General features: G+C 40.3%; 1 protein-coding gene across 2 annotated transcripts in view; it reads left to right on the forward strand.

Annotated features, from left to right (window-relative positions):
* The window catches only part of DENND1B (DENN domain containing 1B), a 168,878-nt gene that overhangs the window by 123,642 nt on the left and 19,338 nt on the right, over positions 1–25,898 (forward strand). For both annotated transcript variants that reach the window (XM_081914845.1, XM_081914846.1), the window contains exons 13-19: positions 3,531–3,656; positions 9,174–9,275; positions 15,313–15,403; positions 17,419–17,459; positions 17,939–18,007; positions 22,902–22,958; positions 23,898–24,008. In XM_081914845.1, coding sequence (XP_081770971.1) covers positions 3,531–3,656; positions 9,174–9,275; positions 15,313–15,403; positions 17,419–17,459; positions 17,939–18,007; positions 22,902–22,958; positions 23,898–24,008 — 597 coding nt within the window. The remainder of the gene's footprint in view (positions 1–3,530; positions 3,657–9,173; positions 9,276–15,312; positions 15,404–17,418; positions 17,460–17,938; positions 18,008–22,901; positions 22,959–23,897; positions 24,009–25,898) is intronic.

Genomic DNA, 25,898 nt, shown 5'->3' on the forward strand with positions numbered 1-25,898 from the left:
CAGCCACTAGTAAATTCAAGTCGATCATTCATAATGGTACCACTCCGCTTTTCTGAAAATGTATATCTTGTCATCTTTCTCTAAAAACTTGACATGAACTTACCTGACACAAGATTCCCTCCAGAATGAGTTCCACAGGGAGGAAAGTGCTTCATATAGGTGGCCTTGGACCTGGTAACCACTTTCCAAGTTTCAGATGGACTTGTAACCTGCAACAGGGTCTTTCTGACTGACCTTGATGCTCACACAGAGTTGAAGGGGCACCTGTACAAAGAGGTGCATCTTCAGGTAACCACAGGCCGGAACCATTCAGGACTTTATAAATCAAAACCAGCACACCGAATTCAACCTGCAAGTTAATTGGTGGTTGTTGTTTAGTCATTTAGTCGTGTCCGACTCTTCGTGACCCCATGGACCAGAGCACGCCAGGCACTCCTGTCCTCCACTGCCTCCCGCAGTTTGGTCAAACTCATGCTGGTAGCTTCGAGAACACTGTCCAACCATCTTGTCCTCTGTCGTCCCCTTCTCCTTGTGCCCTCCATCTTTCCCAACATCAGGGTCTTTTCCAGAGAGTCTTCTCTTCTCATGAGGTGGCCAAAGTATTGGAGCCTCAGCTTCAGGATCTGTCCTTCCAGTGAGCACTCAGGGCTGATTTTCTTCAGAATGGAGAGGTTTGCAGTCCATGGTACTCTCAAGAGTCTCCTCCAGCACCATAATTCAAAAACATCAATTTTTCGGCGATCAGCCTTCTTTATGGTCCAGCTCTCACTTCCGTACATCACTACTGGGAAAACCATAGCTTTAACTATACGGACCTTTGTTGGCAAGGTGATGTCTCTGCTTTTTAAGATGCTGTCTAGGTTTGTCATTGCTTTTCTCCCAAGAACCAGGAGTCTTTTAATTTCTTGGCTGCTGTCACCATCTGCAATGATCATGGAGCCCAAGAAAGTAAAATCTCTCACTGTCTCCATTTCTTCCCCTTCTATTTGCCAGGAGGTGATGGGCCCAGTGGCCATGATCTTTGTTTTTTTGATGTTGAGCTTCAGACCGTATTTTGCGCTCTCCTCTTTCATCCTCATTAAAAGGTTCTTTAATTCCTCCTCACTTTCTGCCATCAGTGTTGTGTCATCTGCATATCTGAGGTTGTTGATATTTCTTCCGGCAATCTTAATTCCGGCTTCGGATTCATCCAGCCCAGCCTTTCGCATGATGAATTCTGCATATAAGTTAAATAAGCAGGGAGACAATATAAGCCTTTCCGTACTCCTTTCCCAATTTTGAACCAATCAGTTGTTCTATATCCATTTCTAACTGTAGCTTCTTGTCCCACATAGAGATTTCTCAGGAGACAGATGAGGTGATCAGGCACTCCCATTTCTTTAAGAACTTGCCATAGTTTGCTGTGGTCGACACAGTCAAAGGCTTTTGCATAATCAATGAAGCAGAAGTAGATGTCTTTCTGGAACTCTCTAGCTTTCTCTATAATCCAGCGCATGTTTGCAATTTGGTCTCTGGTTCCTCTTTTGGATTACGGTCGGACTACAGTGGTGCCTCGCTAGACGAAAAGAATTCGTTCCGCGATTCTCTTCGTCTAGCGGTTTTTTCGTCTTGCGAAGCAAGCCCATTGACAGCTTAGCGGATTAGTGCTAGAGCGGTCAAGCGGCTTCCAGCGATCAGCTGTTAAGCGGCTTATCAGCGGAACAGCTGATAAGCGGCTTAGCGGCTTAGGAAAAGGGCAAAAAAAGCAAAAAAAAAAACCCGCCAGGGGACGCAAGATTTTTTTGTCTTGTGAAGCAACCCCATAGGGAAATTCATTTTGCGAAGCGCCTCCAAAACGGAAAACCCTTTCGTCTAGCGGGTTTTTCGTCTTGCGAGGCGTTCGTCTTGCGGGGCACCACTGTATATGGTTCCGTGGGCTATATTATCTCTTAGCCTGGCACTTGCATTCTGTAGCATTTTTTTGAACCTACTGAAAATGTCCAAATAAAGAAAAAACAAAACATTTTTGGCCATACTTCAAAGCCAGCCCCATGCTGCAGTGATTGAGAAATGTACACCATATTGAGATCCTTGGAAGATAAAAGTGGTATATAAATGTAAATAAATAAATAAATAAATATAGCTGCAGTTGTTATTGCACCTAGTTTTCTCAAAGGTTGTATATGACATATATATACTTTAATTTAAAAAACAACAACTCAGTGTAATAGTAAACTAACTCACAGGTAACAAAATTGCATAAATTTATTTTGCAACCTTGAACTCTGTAACTTTAAAAATAGTAGATTGTAATTTTTTTGTAGTTTTTAAAGACGTTTTAGTGAACATTGGTGTAGGCTCTCCATGGACTAAATGAATCAGACTCTAAACTTTTATCTGGATCTATGGAGTTTGGATATAAATTGAAAAGATCACAGCTATAGGGAAAAGACCTATACTGTAAAGGCCTTTCTGCATAGATTATGAACATCATAACTCAATATTTCCCCCCACAAAACTATAGTTATAATTGGACCCAATGGGGGTCTGTTTCTTTGATCAGATCACAGTAACCATGACTTTACACTGGAAAATGTCACTACTGTGAAGGTTTATCACCTGTAGAGCTGGTCTTTTCTCTGATGCCGTGTTCAGCTCTCATTAGCATTATTCAGAGTTTAGTTGTTAATTAGATTGATGCTTCAATTACAGTCATCACTGACAAGAATAGCCGTGACTGCTTGCATGAAGAAGAAACAAAAGGATATTCATTTGTGCAGGCGGTTTTTTCCCTTCAAAGTATGACATCTGCATTGCCATCTTCATATATGCCTAAATGCAGTGGCTGTAACCCCAAAATTTTGCATATTCTGCATACAGGGGCCTGATTTACCTATCACATTAAACCACAGTTAAATGTTTAATTGTGAGTTACTGCAAACACGCTTGTCCCTCCCTGGCTTCTGCAATCACCTTATGATGCAACAATATTTTTTTTTAAGCTATAATGACCATACCACCACCAACTAGTTAGCAGGGCCCGTTCAGTATCACAGTGAGTTTCGTGAAGTCTGTTCTGGAAAGGTAAAGACCTTGTGCGCTTGTGAGTTTGTCTCCTATAGCCATCAGTACGAGCTGAGCTTTAGCTGAGCCTCCCAGAGAAACCTTTGTAACACAGACAAATGAAAGAAGCCCGGTCGGTGCCGCCTTAGACAAGTAGGCACATGTTATGATGGTGGCAAGAAATCTGCAGTAGGAGAGGCTCACAAGCCATTTACTGTAAAATAATTAAAGCTTATTTATGTCAAGAGGCCTTGGAGAAAAAAAGAGAGCATAAACCAATTTGCATTAGCCGTTTACTATCCCCCCCCTGCTTTCATTTCAATTAACAGACCAGCAGGTGTTCTTTGCAGTTAAAAAGATAAGCTATCAAGGAAGAGGATGACTTTTTGGCTGACCTGCAGACACCATGGTTTGCCTGCTGATTGGGTTCGTGTCTCCCTGTACCAATTTCTGAGGTGTTAATTTAACTGCTCCTCTCTGTCACGCAGGTCTCGGCCTTGAAAAATAAACTGAAGAAGCAGTCCACAGCTACCGGTGATGGAGTAGCCAGGGCCTTCCTGAGGGCACAAGCAGCGTTATTTGGATCCTACAGAGATGCTCTAAGATACAAACCAGTAAGCGATGCAGTTCAAGTATCCATTTCCCATTGACTCTTAAGATTGCAAATGTTCTTAATGTCTGTGAGGAGGAATGCTAAACGTCTCACCAGAGTTAGAAAAAAACCACACCCCTCCAGGTAAACAAGTCCGAAGGTTGGTTGTGGAAAGGCAAAGTCCAGTGAACGCAGACTACAGCAGCTGTTGGTAAAAGCCTTTGTGAGCTCATGGGCCAAAACGCCCAACAAATACCCCAGCATTTATGTGTCACTATAGAGACCCAGTGTGGTTGGTATATGGAAAATGTCTGGGTGCAAATGGCAGTTGTTTTGGGCTGGGGGCACACTTTCCAGATACTGCCTCCCAGTTTGCTACTGGCCCAGGCTCAGTTTCCCCCAAGTTGCTGAATGCCAGGGGTGCCAACTTCAAAAATATTGGGAGCAGGGGGCAGGTAAGCTCCACCTGACATAATCAATCACATGACACAGTTCACGCTCGCCATTGGAATAGCAATTCCCATCAACTTGGGGGAGGAGCTAGCCCCCTCAACTATTTTATTGGGGGCCAAAGACCCTAGGAGTTGGCTGCTATGCTGAATGCTGTGGCATCAAATGCTGTGAATCAACTCCTTTGCATCATAGTATCTTGCTGAAAAGCTGGTACATTTGTAGGTTAGGTTAATATCTGTTCTTCTTGGCCAGCTGTGGTCCTCCAGGTGTGGTCAGACTCCAACTTCTATCAACCCCAGCCAGCATGGACAAAAGATGGGGATGGTGGGAGTTGTGGTCCAGCAGTATCTGGCCAGCCATAGGTTAGCCACCTCTGTTCTAAAGCAATACGTTATTGTAGTTCTAAAATTGGTAACTGTGAAGCACGTGGGGTAAAAAATAGTCCTGACCCAGTACTATCGTACTCAAACTTACTGTGATTTTCCAAGGCTCCAAGCAAAGGTCTTTCCCAGCCTTGCTATCCGAGTTTCTCTGAACTGAAGATTAAACTTGGCACCTGAAGTATCCAAAACATTAGCTCTGCTCTTCTCCCTAACCTTGTTAGGAGGAGTAGATTTAGAAGGGTCCAGCTAAATGATATCTAGTTCAGCTATATTTAGACAAAAATAGGATAAATGTCCAAAACTATGAAAGTAGTTCAAGGGACATAATCGTCTTTGCACCGAGATCAATAGCGGATGTGCAGTAAAATGTGGCATTAACAGAACAATTGAAAAAAAGATTTTTGTTCTCAAATATTTTTTCCAGTTGTAAATAGTAATTCCGATATCTTGAAAGCTTTGGATTTTGTTCTGTACCAGTATTGCAGAACTCGTGATTTTGAAGTGAAAGTATAAATTCATTTTCTATGTATAAATATTTCAGCATTTCACTGAACATCCCGTTTCCATTTTCTAGTATATGCCAACATTTTGGTTCATGAAGTAGTCTTGAAGTTTTTTCTCCCCCTTCCCACTATAGATCTGGTTGAGTTTTACAGTACATTAATTGTGTGTATACAAATTGAAGAATAAATTTCTAACTAAAATCCCAGCAGACTCCTATATAATCTGCCCACACCCCCATTAATGTTGTTCCTCTAGTTTGAGTCTAAAGGCTTCTAAGACCTGCTTAGGGCAAATCTCAGTACTGCTATCCCAAATATTTAAGTTGCCTCTTCTTGCACTGTTCTCTGCTTGCATTTATCAACATAAGAGGATGCTGCAGGATGTTTAATAGTTAAATATAAGAGACAAGCAGACCTCAAGCCTTTCTCTAATTTTTCAAATCAGTAATCAGTAAGCCTTAGTGTTTAAACAAAGTTATGGGGGTAAATTTCTGTTTAAAATGTTAACATATGCCCCCCCGCCTCTCTCTGTGTGGCTGCCTTTATTCTTGCAGAGGTGCCACTATCTTTTTTCACAGAGTTATCTTTTTCTTAGCTAGCTTTCTGAAACAATGCCAGCTTTTTAAAAGTGCAATATAAATCAGGTTAGCTGTTTATGTTCCTTACAATCTTTTAACGATGCATGTTTTTAAGAGTGGTGATTTCTTTCAGGTATTTCCCCCCCTTCATGCTTTATCATGAAGACGTACATATTTATCATGTATAATGTCCCCTCCCGCTCTCCCGAGCCGTTTCACAAATTATCAAGTAGTTTTTCTGTTCTCCTTTTCTTAATAAGCTTTGTTCATAATAAATGTGGTCAAACTTCTGCCGTGGTCTCTTGTCCACTTCTTTTGACCTAGACAGCAAGATTTTCATTGACTTAATCGTTTTTGGCAAAGCCTGCTATAACAGAGAAACAGAGAAAAGAAAATTAAGAATGGGAAGGATGACATACTCTCCTATTCTTATCTTTTGCATAGAGTTCAGAAAAGAGCTCTGATTCTAAAACCCTCCTCCCCTATCCCACAGGACCCTACCCTCAGCTTCCCCTACTACCCAATCTAACTTTTCCTTCTCCCTTCAGAGTAGGAGTGAAAGAAAAAGCAGAAAAAGTAGATTGTGACCTACTAGTGGAAGAAGCACAATGGACAGCTTTCCTATCACACAGGTCACAACTTCACTCTGTTTTTCTCTGCCTCTAGAGCAGCCTAAGAAGCACTGCTTCAGGAAAGCAGTAGCAACAGCTCTTTCCAGGGGGGTGCAGTTTAAAATAATTTGACTCCCAGTGCCTCTCTGCTTGTATCCAGCATGGTTTTGAAATGAGCCTGGCTATTAAAAGAAAAAAAAAATACGGAAATAACTCGACACATTTTCAGCCTAGTCCAGTCCTTACTGGCACCGACCCCTTCCCCTTCGGTTCCCTAGTCTCAGTCCCCCAGCTAGGAATTTTGGGGAGTGTGCCTTCTTTGTCTGCTGTCTACTCTGATAGACAGACACTCACCAGGGTCCAATTTGTTTTTTATTTGTTTGTTAAATTTCTGGACTGTGCTTTATCTGAGGGTCGCAGGGCAGTTTACAATATAAAAAACACAAAAATGCAAAACATTGAAACAAAAATACCTGCTCCCTCACAGTTTAAAAGGCCATAAATGACCGAAGGCCTGGGAGAAGAAGAATGTTTTTGCGTATAGGGCAACTAAAACAGTTTCTGTGCCAAAGCCAAGCCTAAACCCCGATTGAAGTGGATCTAGAAAAGATATACCATATTTTTCGCTCTATAAAATGCACCAGACCACAGGACGCACCTAGTTTTTAGAGGAGGAAAACAAGAAAAAAATTATTCTGAATCTCAGAAGCTAGAACAGCAAGAGGGATTGCTGTGCAGTGAAAGCAGCAATCCTTCTTTCTGCTCTGGCTTCTGGGATAGCTGCACAGTCTGTATTCGCTCCATAAGATGCACATACATTTCCCCTTACTTTTTAGGAGGGAAAAAGTGAGTCTTATAGAGAAAAAAAATACGGTAGTTTCTTCCAAGAGTGCCTGCATCTGGTCCGTGACTGTACACTCAATAACTTTAGTCAGAGGTCTTTCCCAGCCCTGAAACCTGAAGATGCTGCTTATTGAACCCAGTCTTTTCTGTGTGCAAAGCATTTTCTCTACCCCTGTGCTTTTCCGTAGCTACCACGTTACTCCTATGTTTCTAAATCCATCCTGTGTCAACCATGGTTAAAGAGCGACAAATAAGCAACCCTGTTAGTTAAACAACAGAAACATCTAAATCGGTTTGTAATATCTCAGGCAAAAAGACAGCAATCAATGTATTACAAACTGAGCAAGTGTCTTGTTTTGCATGGAAAGAATTCTGGTTCAAATTGCTTCGCATATTTAGAAGCAAGAATATCTCCTCTGCTGTGCCAGATTTCCCTTTCCTTCTAATAAAATTGGATAGGTTAAGCTCTTGTGCTCAAGATGATTGTTCTGTTTAAGTCAATGCATCAGAGTTATTTACAATGATATTAAGGCGCTTGCTTAAAATGTGAATGCAGCTTAAATGGAATCAGTCCTGCTGTGCCCAACAGTCCATGAAGATGAGTTGGGGAGAGATGGAATTCTACAATAACTGTTGTTAAAGAGGACGGATATCTTGTTTGGCATAGATTTTTAGGGGTCCAAGTATTAGCAGTTTCCTCTTCTGTATAGAATCCCTACTAGGCTTTGATCGAACTACTTTGAAAGTATGTTGTAAATCAATACTAAAAGGACCATTAGAGCATGCGTCCGCTACGTATCAGCACAGCATTCCTCCAAAGGCTACGTTCTAGACCGAAGCATCACAAGGAACAAACAAGTCAATGGCAGAAATTTATTGCATTAGAAAAACTCTAGGGAATTGCATTAGCAACAGTCGCTAATTTTTGTTTCTGAAGCCTCTTGCAGTAACAATAACGTCCACAAAATCTCAGGAAGAGATCTGAATCAATGGCAAACAGATAAAAAAGAAAGTGCTAGTATCCAAAGAGCTCAGTGCACAAAACACTTCCATGTGTATGTGGAACTGTAGACTGCTGACTGCTGGGTTGAGAATTTCCCCTCTCTAGCATAAGCACTTAGTGGCTCATGACAGACCTCTTTTGAGTCTCCCACAACTCTCACAGAATCTTTTCAGGAAGATCCAAGTGTAAGCGTAGTCCCATTGATTTCAGAGGGCAATGTAGGCATAAACTTTTATCTCTGATTTAAGTCACTGGGGCTAACATGCACACAATTTTGACTGGATTGTTGCCTCAAGAATTCAATAGAATATTGTTCATGTAAATATCTCGGAGCCTATTCAGATCGTTTGGATAAACAGACTCCGATAAATGCAGGTGCACCCAGTAGAGAACTAAGCAGCCACTGGAGCCTTAGGGGAAATCCACAATGAATCTGCAGGACTGAAGGATTTGAATAATTTAAATTTGGATGATTGGGGAAATGGAGCCCACTGTAGTTCATTATAGAATTACAGGAAAGTAAAAGGTTTCAAAGTAACCCCACAGATCATACTTGGCAAATCTTATAACCATGGAGGTCTCGTTTATTCTGCTCTTATATATCTCTTTACCACACTTCAAAGATTTTCCCCACATTCCAAAAAAATACATAGATATTGCTTTTAACAAACTGCTTGCCTTTCATAAGGAAGGGGTTAAAAAAAAGTTGCACGGGTTTCAGTTGTGCGGTAAAGGGGGCATATGTGTGGTAAAGGGGGCATAAAAATTATTAGATTTTTTTTTTTAACTGATATATGCATAATAAGATTATGATAAGAATTGCAGTGACTTAGTGGCCATGCCAAGGTCCCTTTGGAAGTTTCAGTTTTTCATGAAGTTAAAACTTTGCAGTTTTGCATAGGTAAGAATGGTCTCAAATCTTGTTCTCTGTGTAAAACGTAAATTAATATTTATTACATGTGAACTTCAGGTTTTTGTTATTTTTGTTTTCTGCATTTGTTTGGGAGTCAGCAAATGCCCACATGGCTTGAAGGATATGTAATTCTTCAGTGCTGAAAATTAGGGAGTGATTGATATATGTGTATATATATGTGTGTGTATCAAATAGAATTGCACAGACTGTTCCCAAATAAATATCTTACTGATCTCCTTTCTTGTAATTTAGGGTGAGCCTGTCAGTTTCTGTGAAGAAAGTTTTGTCAAGCATCGTTCCAGCACTTTTAAGCAGTTTTTGGAAACTGCAGTGAACCTTCAACTTTTTAAACAGGTACAGAGCGAGGGGCTTCTCAGTTTAGTTCTCTATTGTACATGTACGAAAACTGAAGAATAGATTCAGTCTGTGCAATATGTTCCCACATTTCATATCTATTGACCATTTCTACCAGCAACTCCGGAGATTATGCAAGGAGAATTCAAGAGGTCAAGTCAATCTACTACAGTTCCGAAACTATACTTTGTTCAAACAAGCCAGGATCAAACTGTAGCTTCTGGCCCTGATTCGTTTACAAACCGTGTTTTAAACTAATCAGAGTTTCCTTCATTCTGACATAATAAAGAACTCTGGTTACGTTATAAGCAGATGCCTCTGATCTATTCTTCACTGCTACAGCAGATTCATTTGTTCCCCACTGAATCCTAAATTCTAGGTTTGAAGCTAGATGTTCAGAGGTGGGCGCTTAATGGAAGCAGTCTAGAAATACTCTTAACTTGCTGGACTTAGGGAGGTGCTTCAATTCTGCCCTGGACATATCCTTGCCAGTGCTGGCTGCCATTTTCTATCCATTTCTTTTGAGCCTGTAAATGTCTAATTAAATATTAAGAAAGGTGTCATAAGACTTGTTCCTCCCTTGTTGGAAGAAACTGATCCTTATATGGCTGCCATGAAGATATCCATTGCTTGGATGGGGAGAGGACAATATAATATAAATATGGCCAAAGGGTCAGTCCAGAAAGGTTATTTTTTATAGTGCTGGATAAACACTGCGGCACAGGCTACAGGTCAAAGCAGAAAACGGCATCTCTGATTAAAGCATCAGGAATCTTAGGTGGGGAGGCCGTGTTTAACTAATCTGCTAGCTCTCTTTGAAGATATACTACCATGATAGATAAGTGAAATTCAGAGGGCGGTAGCCAACTTTCACTATAAAAAATGGTAAGTTTTTGTCTGAGATTTAATGGCTGAGGTAGAGATTTACGACAATATAAGTGAAATATGTGCAGCTTTTAATTGGGTAGAACAGAAATAATATTATCTTCCAAGAAGCAAAGGAAGATGTTATAAAACTATTTCATTTTTATAGCCAATGTATTGCCTCTTCTTCAGTTTATTTTGGATATCATCCTTCCTCCTTATTCTTCATCCAGCTGCCTCTTATCCAAGAGTTCTTGTTTGTAATTGGGTCTCTTTCAAGGTTATTTGAGTTATAAGAAGGCTCAATTTAAAACTTTGCTCTATCCAATGCAAAGCATTCTTCCTTTGCAACAGGAAATAAATCTTTTAAACAGTCCGAAGGCCTATAGTGGAATAATACGTAGATAGGAGAAAGCAGTTTTATTATGGTAGTTTTGGGAGACACATCCATGTGTTAACTCTGGCTCTTTGGGGAAAGTTGAATCATAATAAATTTATAGGCTAGATTATAAGGGCTGTGAATACACAGTGTTATATAGCACCGATAAAACAAATAGGTCATAGAAGACTATGGACTAGATTGGTGGCTCCGCAAAGGGGCAACTACTGGTGTGCTTCCCCTTCACTGCCTTCTAAACCCATGTACTTAGAAATGGAAATCAACAGGGAAGATATGCAATTGGGAGAGAACGAGAAGGGTATCTTATATGGCTACAGAGCAAAGCTATGTTATAACAACAATGATGGTATATCACTGCTAATGCTCAAGATCTCCACATACACATTACTAAGCAACATTTGTGGTGCTTATTGCACCAATATTATTTGGTTGTGCAAATAAGAGGCCACAGATGGGATGATTTCAATCTGATGATGATTGGTATGGGACTACTGGCACCAGCACACTTGAACGAATGAACCCACAATTACTCCAGCCTTGAGTATATCTCATATTTGGTGTTAACTCCTGCACTGTTGCTTACAGCTGCGTTGGAAAACCGTGGCTGCTACAGCTGATGGCAGCTAGCTGTTACGAAAAGAATCATAAGTAAGAATCAAAGGTCAAGAAGGAAAGATCAAAGCGTGTCTTCGTAATGCTAAATCTTAGCACAAAAAAAGGTCCCTTAGGGGGAGAAAAAGGACAGCATCTTGATGTAATTTGGAATCGGGAAGTCAGGCTTGCATGTAATTTGGCAAATAGATAACTGGGAGATCTCTTTCCATGATGGTAAATATTGTAAGAAACAGAACATTATTTTTTGTGTGTACTTACTGCAGCATTCAGAAGTGCATTCAGCATTTCCAGCCCTTCTGAAATTTTTGTGCAAATGTGCTCTTGGTTCAACGACCACTTACTTAATCTTAGAAGCCGCTACGTTCTTCAGGGCCAGAGGTGGTCAGCTCCATAATAAAGTTGATACCTACCTATCAGAAAAATGTCATGGCTAATGGAGCATACTGTATTTTTTGCTCTATAAGACTCACTTTTTCCCTCCTAAAAAGTAAGGGCAGATGTGTGTGCGTCTTATGGAGCGAATGCAGGCTGCGCAGCTATCCCAGAAGCCAGAACAGCTGCTTTCGCTGCGCAGCAATCCCTCTTGTTGTTCTGGCTTCTGAGATTCAGAATATATTTTTTTTCATGTTTTCCTACTCCAAAAACTAGGTGCGTCTTATAGAGCGAAAAATATGGTAGTTCCCAGTTGCACCAATCCTTAGGATTGTGTGTGCACAACGTTAAATCATGACAGTGTGAGACTTTTGTTTCTAAACCAGGGCTACTAGGGGCTAAATGAAGGGTGAGATCCAGTGCTAGTCGTACTCAAAGCAACCCATTGAAATGATTAACATTGGGTATCACCCAAAATTGCTTTGGGAGCCACATCCAGTCGATCACTGTAAAACAATATATTGTTTTATAGTATACTGTTAGTTTTGTAGGTGAAATAAAATCCAGTGCACCTAACACTGCTCTGTGGAACCACTGTTCATTTCAGTGCAATTCCCATTTGTATTAAAATGGTCTCCTATGCAAGGTTTCATCTCCCCACTGCCCGCCCCTCAAATCCTAAAGCTTAGCAGCTCAGTTTGTGTCTGTGTAACTTTACCTAATGATTAGACTATCCATAAATCATGTGTTGGTTTTATAGCGAGGGATGAATTCTTAGCTTTTCCCTGAATAGATAATGTCTTGTGGTTCAAGGGATGTTTTCTGCACCCTGGTAGCTAAAGGTGCTTTATCTCATTCTTGCTGTGAAACAATCCAGTGATCCCATACTGTGGTCTGACCATGAACCAAACCCATTTGGGAAAAAGCCAGCTTAAGTGGGGTGGGTAAAAAAAGTTAGCTGAGGAGAAGAGGAAATAATCACCAGTGATAGTGTGTACTTTGCTACTGCTGTGTCTGCGTTTATCTTCTTCTTTTTTAAAAAATGTACTTGTGGAACAGTTTGTTTCATGTCATCAGTCTATCCATTGACAAGCATCAGATTGTCACTGACGGGTCTGTTTGGATAATCTGTGATAGTGTATGACAGTCAGCCAAATAATTAATTTCTATTGGCTCCTGTGTACTGTTTCGGTTAACAGCAATTTGGTAGTAATTCATGTTGAAAAATGCGCAATCAGTCAAATGCTTTCTCCGTTTATCTCTTACTTGGGCTACCACCTAACCCTGACCAAAATAGATTACTGCTTGAAAGCATTCTAAAAATGTCAGTGCTTTTGAAGAGTGGGGGAAGACTCTGTGTTTTTATTAATCCTTTAAGGCAAATTAAAGCTTTTAACAAAACATTGTAGTTTCTTTTATTAAGCTGTTTACCATTGTGAACAATTCTTGATCTTGTGTTCTTAATCTGGTGTTACTTCACACCATGCGTCTGTGTATAGGCAGACTCTAATTTTCTCTGTGGCTCAGATTAGCATTTTCCATGGTTTGGTGAATTACAGCCATGTCTTAGTCTCACATGCTGATTTCTTATTCTGTTTCCTAGTTTGTTCTAATCAGATAGAGCCATGAGGTCCAAATGGGCTTAAATGGCAACTGTCTCCAAAGCATGATTTGAAAACAAGTGGGTTAGCATGGTTAGCATTAAACCATAGTTTGTCTGATTTTAGCACTGGAAAAAATATAGTTAGGCAAACCAGAAAAGAGAAGGGAGAATACATGTGAGGGAAAGGATGGTGTAAACCTCTGGCATGTTCCCAGTCCTTCAAACTATGGTGTAAAATGAACCAATGTATGTACCTAAATAATAAACTTTACAAAGGTAAGTCATAAAGTCTTTGTGGCTATAATTAAATTTGGACCATGTGTGGGTATATATACAACTGAATATGAATAAATTAATGAAGAGAAAGTGCTATGGAACGTTCAGCTCTTTGGCCCTGACCTATAATAATACTAAGGAAATGAATGGACTCTTCCTTGAGTCATCCTGTAAAACTGACTGGAGCATAGTTCTGTTCCTCAGCTGAGTAAATCATGAACTTTGCTTCATGAAACTCTATGAAATATAAATGCTTGGGTACAATATGTTACAATTCATAGCATTATTTAATGACTATGGAGGTACCCTGGGAAAGAGTCAGAATTTGCAAATTAGGCCCTGTAGAATATGTGCATATTACTCTCACTGCCCTCTTGTGTAACACATGCAAATGTCTCCCACATCTGTACATTCCAGATGTGTGTGCGTGGAACTCTCACATTTCTTCACAGGGAGATGAGAGTCCAAGTCTTCTGAGAGGGGGCGTTACTCATTTGTTTTTGTTTTATTATGTATTTTATATTATTATTTTGCATTTCCCCCTTTAAGAACTGCCCTGAGATCTTCAGCTGAAGGGCAGTATACTAATGATGATGATGATGATGATGATGATAATAATAATAATAATGTCACTCAATATCTCCATGTCCTCCTCCTGCTGCTACTTTGTTAACATGTTAAGCCACACTCAATTGGTTTGGTTTCTCAACTACATTCATCAAACATCAGCACTGGCACCAACCACGCATCAAGTGGGAAGGTGTTCCATAATTGGGTGCCACAACAGAGTAAGTTCTTTCTCTGGTTGTTGCAAAGCAGATTCATCATTATTTCATTGATGGCCACAATTTGTTTGCTGCTTAATCAAAGTTATCTCTGGGCTGTGTACAAGAAAACCAGTACAATAAAACTAAAAATGAGTTAAAACAACAACAACAATTTTATTATTTGTACCCCACCCATCTGACTGGATTTCCCCAGCCACTCTGGGCAGCTTCCAACATATATAAAAACATAACAAAACCTTAAACCTTAAAAAGCTTCCCTATAAAGGGCAGCCTTCAGATGTCTTCTAAAGGTTATATCTCCTTGATGGGAGGGTGTTTCACAGGGTGGGCGCCACTACCAAGAAGGCCCTCTGCCTGGTTCCCTATGGATTCACTTCTCGCAGTGTGGGAACAGCCAGAAGGCCCTCTGCGCTGGATCTCAGCGTCTGGTCTGAACAATGGGAGTAGAGATGCTCCTCCAGGTATACAGGGCCGAGTCCTTTTAAAGCTTTAAAGGTCAGCACCAACACTTCAAATTGTGCTCGGAAACGTACTGGGAGCCAATGTAGGTCTTTCAGGACCGATGTTATAAAATCAGATTTCAATTAAAAGGCTGCCTGGAACAAAAGCGCCAGGCGTTCAGCAGGAAGGGGGCCTGTCTGACCTCACCTGGTAGGGAGTTTCACAAAACTGGGCCCTTGATACTGAATGCATGGCTTCTTATGGATGCATGCTATGCATCTGAGCCATGAAGGGACACTAGCAGTGACTCTCCCAAAGGCGCCAGTGATCAAGCAGGGATCAGGCAGTGCTCTTTGGATGTAGGACAGCCAAGACGATTTCAGCAGCATGGGTAGATTCATATGGGCGGAGATGCTAATTCAAACATTTAGGGTCCAGGTTGCTTTGAACTTTTTTTATATAATTGCTAGCACCTTAGATATGGCCCATTAGCAGATTGGCAGCCTGCGGAATCCTCTCAGGAGCATCACCAGAGAATTATCTGACAATAATGGGGCTCCTTCTGTAACTCTGGCGCTTTCTGTAGGGCTGTGAACAAATAAGAATTAAACAGAAGGTTTGAAACGTGAACCTTCAACAAAGACGTAATTGCTTTCATCCACTTTTTTCTTTTTGCAGTTCATTGAAGGTCGACTTGCAAAGCTAAATGCAGGAAAAGGGTTTTCTGATGTGTTTGAAGAAGAAATCTCTTCGGGTGGCTTTGGTGGAGGTATAGATTTTTGTCCATACTGTTTGGGACTTTTCATTCTCGTTGCGTTGAAATTATCGTTGTTGTTGTTGTTAAAATTTCTATACCACCCTTCATCCAAGAACCACAAGCTGGTTTACAATGTAAAAACACAGAAATTCATACCATAAGGTAAAGGTAAAGGTACCCCTGCCCGTACGGGCCAGTCTTGACAGACTCTGGGGTTGTGCGCCCATCTCACTCAAGAGGCCAGGGGCCAGCGCTGTCCGGAGACACTTCCGGGTCACATGGCCAGTGTGACATCGCTGCTCTGGCGAGCCAGAGCTGCACACGGAAACACCGTTTACCTTCCCGCTAGTAAGCGGTCCCTATTTATCTACTTGCACCCGGAGGTGCTTTCGAACTGCTAGGTTGGCAGGCGCTGGGACCGAGCAGCGGGAGCGCACCCCGCAGCAGGGATTCGAACCGCCGACCTTTCGATCGGCAAGTCCTAGCCGCTGAGGCTTTAACCCACAGCGCCACCTGTGTCCCTAATTCATACCATAGTAACGAACAAAAACAATAACATCCCCCTCCCCCATTTAAAAGGGCATAGATTGTTATGAAAGAAATAATGGTAGTTGACAATAGCTTTTAAAATTGGTTTTCAACATGTTGTTGACCTTCACCAACATGGTACCCAGTGGCCACGACTGAGGTTGTGAGAGGTGTAGTCAGAAACAGCTGGATGGCACCAGGCAGCTGTAGAGAGTTCTCATTATTTCACTTAACAGATAAATTGATATACAAAATGGATGCCATGTTACTCAAAAGGCAAAACAGCAAAATGACTTCTCCCAAGGCTGGAGGGGAGAGGAAGTTCCCATCGCTCTTCCTCCTGCAACCCATGTATCCTAGCCGTTTTTGTCCCACCTGAGCTCTGATAACAGACAGGAAAAATAACCTGGATTTCGCAACCACCTGCCATGCAGAATACCTAGGAAGCTGCCTTATATACCAGTATTGTCTATTCTGCCTGACTGCAGCTCTCCACACTCCAATGGCAGAGCTCTTTCTCTCTACCTGCTACCTCATCCTTTAAACCAGGGCTTGAGCCTGACACCTTTTTTCATTGTCAGACATGCACTCTCATCATTGAGAGTCCCTTCCCATTTCTTTGCTAGAATTTGCTGCCGCCTGCTATACAGGCGTTTGTTTGACAGGAACATGCATTTTGGAAGACGTGGTTCTGCCACCATCGTGTGTAGTTTGCAGAAGTGGCTTATAAGAGGTGAGGTGTTTTTTTGGCTTTACCCCAATGTGCAAAGTAAACAGAATTTCACTCCGCCTCTAGCTGTTAGGTTTATTATTGAATTTAAGAGGCTTTTGAAGCACTGTTGTAAAACCCATATGTAGCTTGGGGAAACCCTTCACATTCTCTTTCTTTTTAGCTCCATTTATTGGATTGGAAGTTTCCATTACAGCAATTGTCATTGCCTCTCACATTGTCTCAAAATCAACAATCCGTTCTCTCTTAATGTTGTCTAAAAACCAAACCCACGAGTCTTTCTTGTGCTGCTAAGTAAAAGGAAAGCTTCCTCTTTCAAGCAGTCAAATTTTAACTTGACTGTTGTGAGCAATTTAATAGAGTAATAGTGCCCAGTAAACGTGTATCTGTTTGTAGTTTTCCCATTTGCCTAATTTTCCTCACTTACAAGGCAGTAGCTATTGTAGACAGCAAAGAAAAAGAAAAACGTCATTTATATTACCCCTTATTTCCACTGTATGAAACTAATATTCTAGTACAAATTCCTGCAATTTTATTCAGTTTTCTTCATATTTGGTATGGGCATTCTCAGGAAAACCAACACATCTTTTTGTTTTGTTTTGTAATAAAGCAGAATACTTCATGTTGATGTTCAGTGAGGTTTCAGTCTTTTACATTCCATAGAAAGTTGGGACTGCATGTAAATATGTAAAGAATATTACGTGTTTTTGAACAAACAAAATTTTAAAGGAACCCTACCTTTCTGGCTTCTCTCTCATTTGTGTTTTAGGAAATTCAAGATCCTATCACCAGTGGATGTATACAGTTAAGGTAAGGAAGTGTGTCAATGGTATTTAAAATTTGCCCAAGGCTTCCATCTATTGCTATAATGTAGTATTCTCATTTAGCAAATTACAGGAAGAGGTGTAGGAATTTGTACAACAGATATGGGAGCATATGCACAATGAACTTCTGTGCAAGCCTCCCTTACACAACTTCTGTTTATACAATCAGAGCTTATGAAGGAGAACTTCCTGGTAGATTGTGCCCTATATGGTTACATTAAAAAGCATTGATAAATGTGTCAGCCATAGGGATGACATATTATAATGCTTGGGCTGTAGCAGACAAAGGCTGACAAAATGCAGCTGTATAAATCTTCTGAGAGGGATATCGGGGAGTGACAATGGCAGTGGTGAGGCCATTGCATTTTATTTTTGCTTTGCAAAACCTTAACATTTAATTATGCTGGGAAGGTGATCAGTGTGTGTTTTGTGTATTTCAGAATATTTATGCATTGTATATTTCAGAAAGGAGGAGCCCTGATCAACACAGCTATGACCAGAGCCAGCCCAGCTATGAAAACAGCATACCAATATGTAAGCTCTAGCCCTGTTCTGTTTCATTTTTCTGCAAACTGCATGTCCTATTTTAATCTAAATTACTGCAAAAAAATGTAAAAAATGAATTTATTTCCAGAACAGCTATTACAGCTTCCAGGAACTAGGGTTGGCAAGAACAGGACCATAACTCCCCCAGTCCTCCTGTTCTTCTTGCCAAGCTTAACTCCAGGATGCAGATAGTGTTTTCTCATTTTCACCGTGATGCAGGACCCAACCTAGTTCCTTGCTTAGAAAGGGAAAGGAATAATAGAGTAGGCTGCAAGCAGAGAAGAGGACTCATTTAGATTTCCACCAATTTCCAGGCTTCCTAGTATGCTGGAGTTTGCATGCAAATCATACTCACTGTTCACTATCCAAACTGAAGGCCATTTTTGCCAGGTATACACTGGTACCTTGGTTCTCAAACTTAATCCATTCCGGAAGTCCGTTCCAAAACCAAAGCATCCCAAAACCAGCGTGTGCTTTCCCATAGAAAGCAATGCAAAACAGATTAATCCGTTCCAGACTTTTAAAAACAACCCCTAAAACAGCAATTGAACATAAATTTTACTATCTAACGAGACCATGGATCCATAAAATGAAAGCAATAATCAATGTGCTGTACTATAAAACAAATAGGACAGTATTGTAGATGATAAAAATTAAAATTATTATTTTTTCTTACCTGCACTGATGATAGTCATTGTTTGGATGGGGGGCTTTTATCCATTTCCGAAGTCACACAATCAATCAGTCAGTCAGTCACAAAAGCTAATTAACCAAAAAAGCCTCAAAAACAAAAGCGCAAAATGAACAGCAAAAACAAAAGTGCCAAACTTAATCCATTTCGGAAGACCATTTGACTTCCGAAATGTTCGAAAACCAAGGCTCAGCTTCTGATGTGTGCAGGCGCCCCGGAAACAATAGCTGACAACCACATTGGACGTTCAGCTTCTGAAAAACTTTCAAAAACCGGAACACTTACTTTCTGGTTTTCGGCGTTTGGGAACCAAGGCGTTTGCGAACCAAGGTACCACTGTAGAGGGGAAATTCATTTCACTCAAACACAACACAATTGCAGCTTGGCAGCACAGCAGGGAAACTCAGCCCTTTCTTCCTTGTACCCAGCGTTTTGGTCTAAAATTCCAACCTCTCCCTCCATCCTTGTGAGTGATTTTCTCCATATAGTACTAATTCAATTTCTCCAACACCACCTTTCTGGCTGTGAACTTTCTTTACACAGGCCTTCATCTCCATCTAAGTACTGCACCCCAGCACTGACTTTCGGATGAGCATTATCTGTCTCACTAATATTTTTTTCTTCAGCACTGCAGCGAATTCCACATCATCACATTTCTAGATAAAGATGGAAAGGGAAGTCAGTTCCCCCATCAATTTTTTAAAATTAGTTTTTATTAAAGATTTTCTTGTGTTACAAAACTAGCAAACAAACAAGTATATACAGTGGTACCTCTGGATGCGAACAGGATCCGTTCCGGAGCCCCGTTCGCATCCTGAAGTGAATGTAAGACGCGTCTGCGCGGGTCGCCTTTCGCTGCTTCCGCGCATGTGCATGACGTCATTTTGAGCATCTGCGCATGCGCGAGTGGCGAAACCCAGAAGTAACGCACTCCATTATTTCTGGGTCACCATGGAGCGCAACCTGAAAATATTCATCCCGAAACGACTTCATCCTGAGGTATGTTACTGTATAGTGTCTCCACTTTCAATTCATAGTCTTTTTCACAGTTTGTTTACATTCGTGATCAGACACTATTATCATAGACATTGTGCGGCTGGGGGAAAAGGCCATAGGGATTATGATAGTCCATCTATTGCATAGTGTTTATGCAGTGCTTTGTGCCAGCATCATGTGGGTAGGTCATATGTGTGTGTGTGTATAAATTGGCATTGCGAGAGATTGGAGGGTCCAGGTTGCTTGCTTTCAGTTGGTTGCAGTATGGTGGTTTTTTAATGTGTGTGTATGGGGGCCAGGGTTGTTGGGTCAGTTTAGCCATATTGATTTATGTGCTGTTGCAGGGGATAGGTCATTGTCTTGTGCTGTATATGTGATTACGGGGAGCCACACTGGGGTGACGGCATCCTCCTTTGCTTGTCCATGTGCTAGTTTAAGTTGGTTGGTTAACATTTCCAGTAGGGCGACTTCCCATACATTTTGGTACCAGTGGTCTATGTTCACTCTTGAAAGGTCCTTCCAGTGTCTAGTAATGATATTTCTAGAGTTCCTTCATCAATTTGTGGATTGTTCAGATATTGGGGTTATATGTCATTGGCTTAGGGCTCATCCACGCTTCTACTTGTTTTCCACTTATCCTGTGCTTTCTAGGAACGGTCCTGAGCAGTTTTGCTTTTGTCCCACCACTTTCCTCCAGAAAAACCACTCTTTTGCACTAAATTGGAACAAACAGCAATCTGCAGAAACCCAGATTGCTGTTTGTTCCAATTCAGGTTTTGCTGGGGGAAAGCAGCAGGGTAAACGGATGTGTGACTAAAACAAGAGTTTCAGGGCACCAGTTTTAGAGCTTCTCTGCAAAATTTGCATAGTCATTCCTAGGCATATTAAACTTTTACATTGAAAAAAAGTAATGTATTTTCCAGAGCCTTTGCTGAGCTTACTTGTTACTGCGTCGTAACAACTTTAGCCATTTTACTGGCAACCACCCTTTCCCCAAGCAAAACTATCAGTACCTTTTGGCATTCGTACCCCCAGCATAAGCCCAGTTTAATTATATATCATGTGAAACTTAACTCAGTTGGTCAGAAAGAATTGATGCCCCTGAGGTATAATCCCATATGGTCTTAATGGCTTTTCTTTTTTGAGACTCAGTTGGAATGAGTGGTTTGAGAATTACTTCTTTTTGACTAGACTTTGTAGCAGTCAAGACGCCCCTTCCCCCAAATAGCTAGCTGGTTTGCTGCAAGTATTCATGCCACAGCATCTGACATTTTGCCACTAGTACACACACTTGGCTTCACAGCAACATTGCAAGTTTAGTAACCCTTCCCTCTACATGGGGATTATCTTCACGTTGGGAACGCTCTGCGTGTGAAGGAACAGCAAGGTTAAATGCCAAACACAGAGGCAAAGGAGAGCCTTCCTTGCCTGAAAACTATTATTCCAAATCACAGCCTTCCTTTGAGGCTCCAGTCATCAATAAATAAATCAGTTCCTTAATCTCTTTCTTAAAAGAGAATTTTTAATTGTACATCAATTCAAAATCATACCGAACATATGAAGAAAAATAATCCAGGTAAATACATTAAAAGCACTGTGGATTCATGTGCTCATTTATAATTTACACGCAGCTCATTAACAGGTTGTCAGAAAATTACCCTTCTCTTTTTTTCCACTAGATTTTCCTCCCTCTATTTTGCCAATTATATCTCTTCATCTGTTAGTGCTGAATGTGCCCACTGCTGGGTCCCTCCTATGTTGTTGTGGCCCCCTTGGGGCTCAGCTGATGGTGGCTATGGCAGTGACCATCTGAATTTCCCACAATGCCCTGACCTAGCATCACTCTGTAGCACTGAGGGAAATTAAAATGGCAGCTCACCATATATTGCCACTGGGAAACCCAGGCATCACTGCTGTGTTACATCAAAGCCTTGGTGACCCATTGCTACCCCAAGGTGCCGTGTCATGATGCTACTCTTTCCTATACCCAAACTAAACTTTTCAGACTTGCCTAAATCAGTCCGAAAAGATCACCCGAATGTACATCAGAGTATGGATACTGTTCTTCTGTGTTGCGATGCTTTCAAATAGGCATTTGGAGACATCTGGCTGTGTTGTCACCTGCAAGCAGAGCAGTGCAGAGGGACCATCCAAAAGCACATATATATTTAAATCCAGTCTCAGTTACCAGTTTTATTGTGTTTGTAGCTAGGCCCATTTTTCTCCCCAGATCCTTGAAATTGTGAGTGACAGTCCCCATCATAATCTAGAGTTAGTTGCCCCCGGTTGACTTCTGTTTTGCCCGACAGCTATATCTGTGTGGAAAACCGCTAATCATTGTAGGAATTCTGCTTTAGGAATTCCAATAGCTAAGCTGCATCCAAATGGAAGGTGGTTGGAGCTCCCCTTGCTCTCTTAAAACTTAACCTTTTCTTTAAGAAAACATCCACTACCTTTTATGCAATGGGTGTGTGTGGTTTGAAGCAATTCAGACAACGCTGGGGGTTTTTTTAGTGTTGATTATGAATCCCGGTTTGATGTATTAATTACTCAGTTTATGGGGCGCTGCAAAACACGGAGGTTTCACCAGAAAATGCTGCAAAACAACCGCAAAACTTTGACACCAGTTTGGAGGTGATCACAATTTTTGGGGTTCATGGTTGATTAAGCTGTGGGAGGTTATTGCACCTCTAAATTAAGGGAAGTTCTAAGATTCATTTTTATGCAAGCTGATATCATATAGTGGAATGAAACTTGACTGATATTTTTGGTGCAACAAAATATAAACCTAATAATGGTGCCAACTCAAAGATGCCACAGTTAGCAACATCACTGCATAAAGTGACACAACTGGAACTCCATTGCCATAACTTTTTCACTATTCAACAAGTGGTTGAACTAAGTCTTTCTCCAAATATACCATTATGCACAAAAGAACTATTAAAGAAATATCATTTAATTAGTGGCGGTTGTTTTTTCTTTTTGGTAACCCAGATATACATATGCTGAGATACAATTTTTAATGCACTCAAACCTTATTAACAATCATGTGTGAAATTAGCAAGGAAGTAATTTCCTTTCATTATACCACATAATGTGAGAGATTTAATTTTTAATTAAATTTCACCTCATATACAGGACTCTTCAAACCATTGTTTTGCAAAGCCATTTAGTTCTTTTTTCTTTTTTTCCTAGGCAAAAAATCATGCAAAACAGGGGATAAAGGAGGTGAGAAGTAAGTTAAAACACAAGGTATGTAACAGAATTTGTACTTTCTTACCTTGTTTCTTGCTTCAGTTTGAAGCACATACCTTACAAATCCCACAAGATTTGTGTTTTTAATGACTTTTGAAATATGCTTAGCCCTTTGTTCAACAATACATTTTTTATAACAAGCCCTCTGGCAACTATCTGTCATTCTATGCATCCACTCGAATAATCTCTTTATTGTTTGCATATTTATCATGGAAAAACAGAGGTCTTCAAAGATACGTTAACAGGATGTATGTTTTCATAAAGCTGATTGCTTTGATATCACAATTGAAGCCTTTGCTTCAAGCTGAGAATTTAAGGCAAGCCAGTTTTACCAGAGAAATGTAATTCAGAAGGTGTAGTTGTCTAACTTTCATGAGATCTGTAAATGGTGGTAGTATTTTAGCATGCTCAAATCCCTTAACTTTCAAGAGCAGCAATATAAACGTATTGGAGGCATGTCGTCAAGGCATTGTTTGTTCGTTTTAAATTTTTATTTGTTTGCCTGCAATATTTAATTGTATAGCGAGTACTTTTAATATTATTTCCCTTCTCCTTCAAGCGTGAAGGCTGATTACATGAATTGGTTGTTAATTGTTCTTCATGAAAGCTTCACTCTATTTAAAAGTTATTTGGCAGCTTAAACATCTTGCTATGAAGTTTAAGTTAATTTTGGTGACAGTTTTTATCTTTCCCCCCATCTGTTTTAGCAAAAGTGATTTAGTACCATATATGTGTGTGTATAGAGTGACTAACAAAACAGAGATATTAAACCCTTAAAGAAATATCTCTGTTTGTTAGTCTCTGTAATAAATGAATGGTGATTAACTGTGTCCTTTGGAATACAGAGTAAAACTGTCTGAAATTCTGTTTGACGCTTTAAATGTTGCACATATAGTAAATGCATAAATATTTTTCAATCTTAATTTTCTTCTGTAGGAAACAGAAGATGAGTATGGAATTTGTAGCTCAGGTTTTGTGCAATATACTCCAGTCTACACATTGCATAATCCACAAAGACTTAGCACAGAGAAAAGAAGACTTGGGCAGGTAAGGTAATTTCAAGAAGAAAAATCCTCTTGAAAGATATTAAAGAAATATGATTTATTCTCTTTGTCTGATGGGTAGCATAAAAATGTATAAATTTGCCTTATGCCGAGTCAGACCACTTCTCCATCTCCTTCAATGCTGTCTGCTCTCTGGCTAGTAGAGACTTTCCAGTCCCTCCCCGCTTCAAATTGGAGATACTTGGAATTGAAAGTATTTGGAATTGAGAGCATTTGGACTACCACTGAACTGTGGTCTGGTCCTGTATAAAGCATGTAAGTTTGCATGCTTTTGTTGAAATAGAAAAGAATGCTACTTGTGTGTGTTGAAATTTGCTTTAAAGGAGCACAAAAATTTGGATGAGCGTGGTTTTCAAACATCTACTCCACCTCATCTCCATGCATGCCTGTGATTTTGTTATTTCAAAAATATGTCAAACCAAAACACTGAGAAGCTTAAGTAAATATCATTTATGTTCATGCCAATGTTGAGCATTAACTGCCACATTAAAAGTATTTGTACAGAATTATTAATGGAACAAGGTACCATAGTCAGAGATTCAAGAATTGTAAGGTACATATACATTTTAGATTTGTACTGCCTGGGCTTATTATCTAGTAAAGCATTTTCTTACTCACATTTTCATACTTTGTACAAGCATTAAGCAGAAAGGATAAACAAAAATATATTAATAATTGATATATTTGTAGATACTCTACTGATTCTGTAATTTTTCCTATCTTACATAGTGTCAAATTATAGATTTGACTTGGTCTAGAAGTTAGATAGCTTTTTAAAGAGGGCCATTAATTGTTATGATTGGTTATGTTGCCTAGTTTTGGAAGTGGGAGAGCTGTTTGGAAACAACAAGCTTTTTATGATACGAGACGAAACCTCCTTAAATTTTGGCTCAGCTCATAAATAAGATCGATCTTATTTCGAGCTGCTGCTTTTGTAGCGACCCTGAAATCCTAGCAAACTGCAGTCCTAAAATTCCCCATTGCATTGACAACTTCCTGTTACTATGGGTTTCGGGCCAAATGAAGTCCTAGAGGAGCAGTCCCCTTCCTTGCACCCTCCAATCCACGCTGTTGGAAGGTAGGTTTAGGGAAAAGGAAAGGGGACCAAGCTTGCAAGAGAGTTCTTGGGGAGGGTAACTGCTGAAGAGAAAGCTGGAGATGGTGGATGCCTTGCGGGTAAACATTTGGCATGAGAAAGGTCTCTTTGCACTCTGAAAAGAATGACTCCCTTCAAATCAAGATAGGGACAGTTTGTCCCTCTTTTGTCATGTCTAGTTGTAATCAGTAATGTATTCTAGCGGATCCTCTTGTGTGTCACCTTTTAACATTGCTTGCCCATTCTAATGGGTGGAATAGTGCCAAGCCAGAACAGTTGAACTCCAGGATCTATTTAAGCAATGCTTTATTTAACTACAATTGCCAGCATTCATATGCCAGGGTTGGTACTCGCCAAACTTCAGAAATCCATTGTAACATTATGTATGATCTATGCAAGGAAGCAGTCTTGACAGAATCTCCACAAACTGGGAAGTAAATTATACGGAAAATTATTTAAATGTATATAAAATGAGATAAATCATTTCTTTAAATTTCCCCGATGCTGAGAAATAGATATTTTGCACTGTTTGGACGTGCACATAGCAAATACTGACAATTCCATTTAGGTGACTGCTGACACGCATTTGTATATCAGTTAAGCAGATCAGAAAATTCCTGTGGCATTGCCCTCGTTCTTAAGTATATGTTGACATTCACCAAGTATCTGATGTTCTCAGTGAAATATACATGCAGTACTACTGTTAGATGAGGTGCAGCAAAGGTATGGCATTTGGACCTCCATCCTGGAAGAGCGTGTATATTCGTGTGTGTATAT

Source organism: Podarcis melisellensis, assembly GCF_964234715.1.
Source record: "Podarcis melisellensis genome assembly, chromosome: 6".
Lineage (NCBI taxonomy): Eukaryota > Metazoa > Chordata > Lepidosauria > Squamata > Lacertidae > Podarcis > Podarcis melisellensis.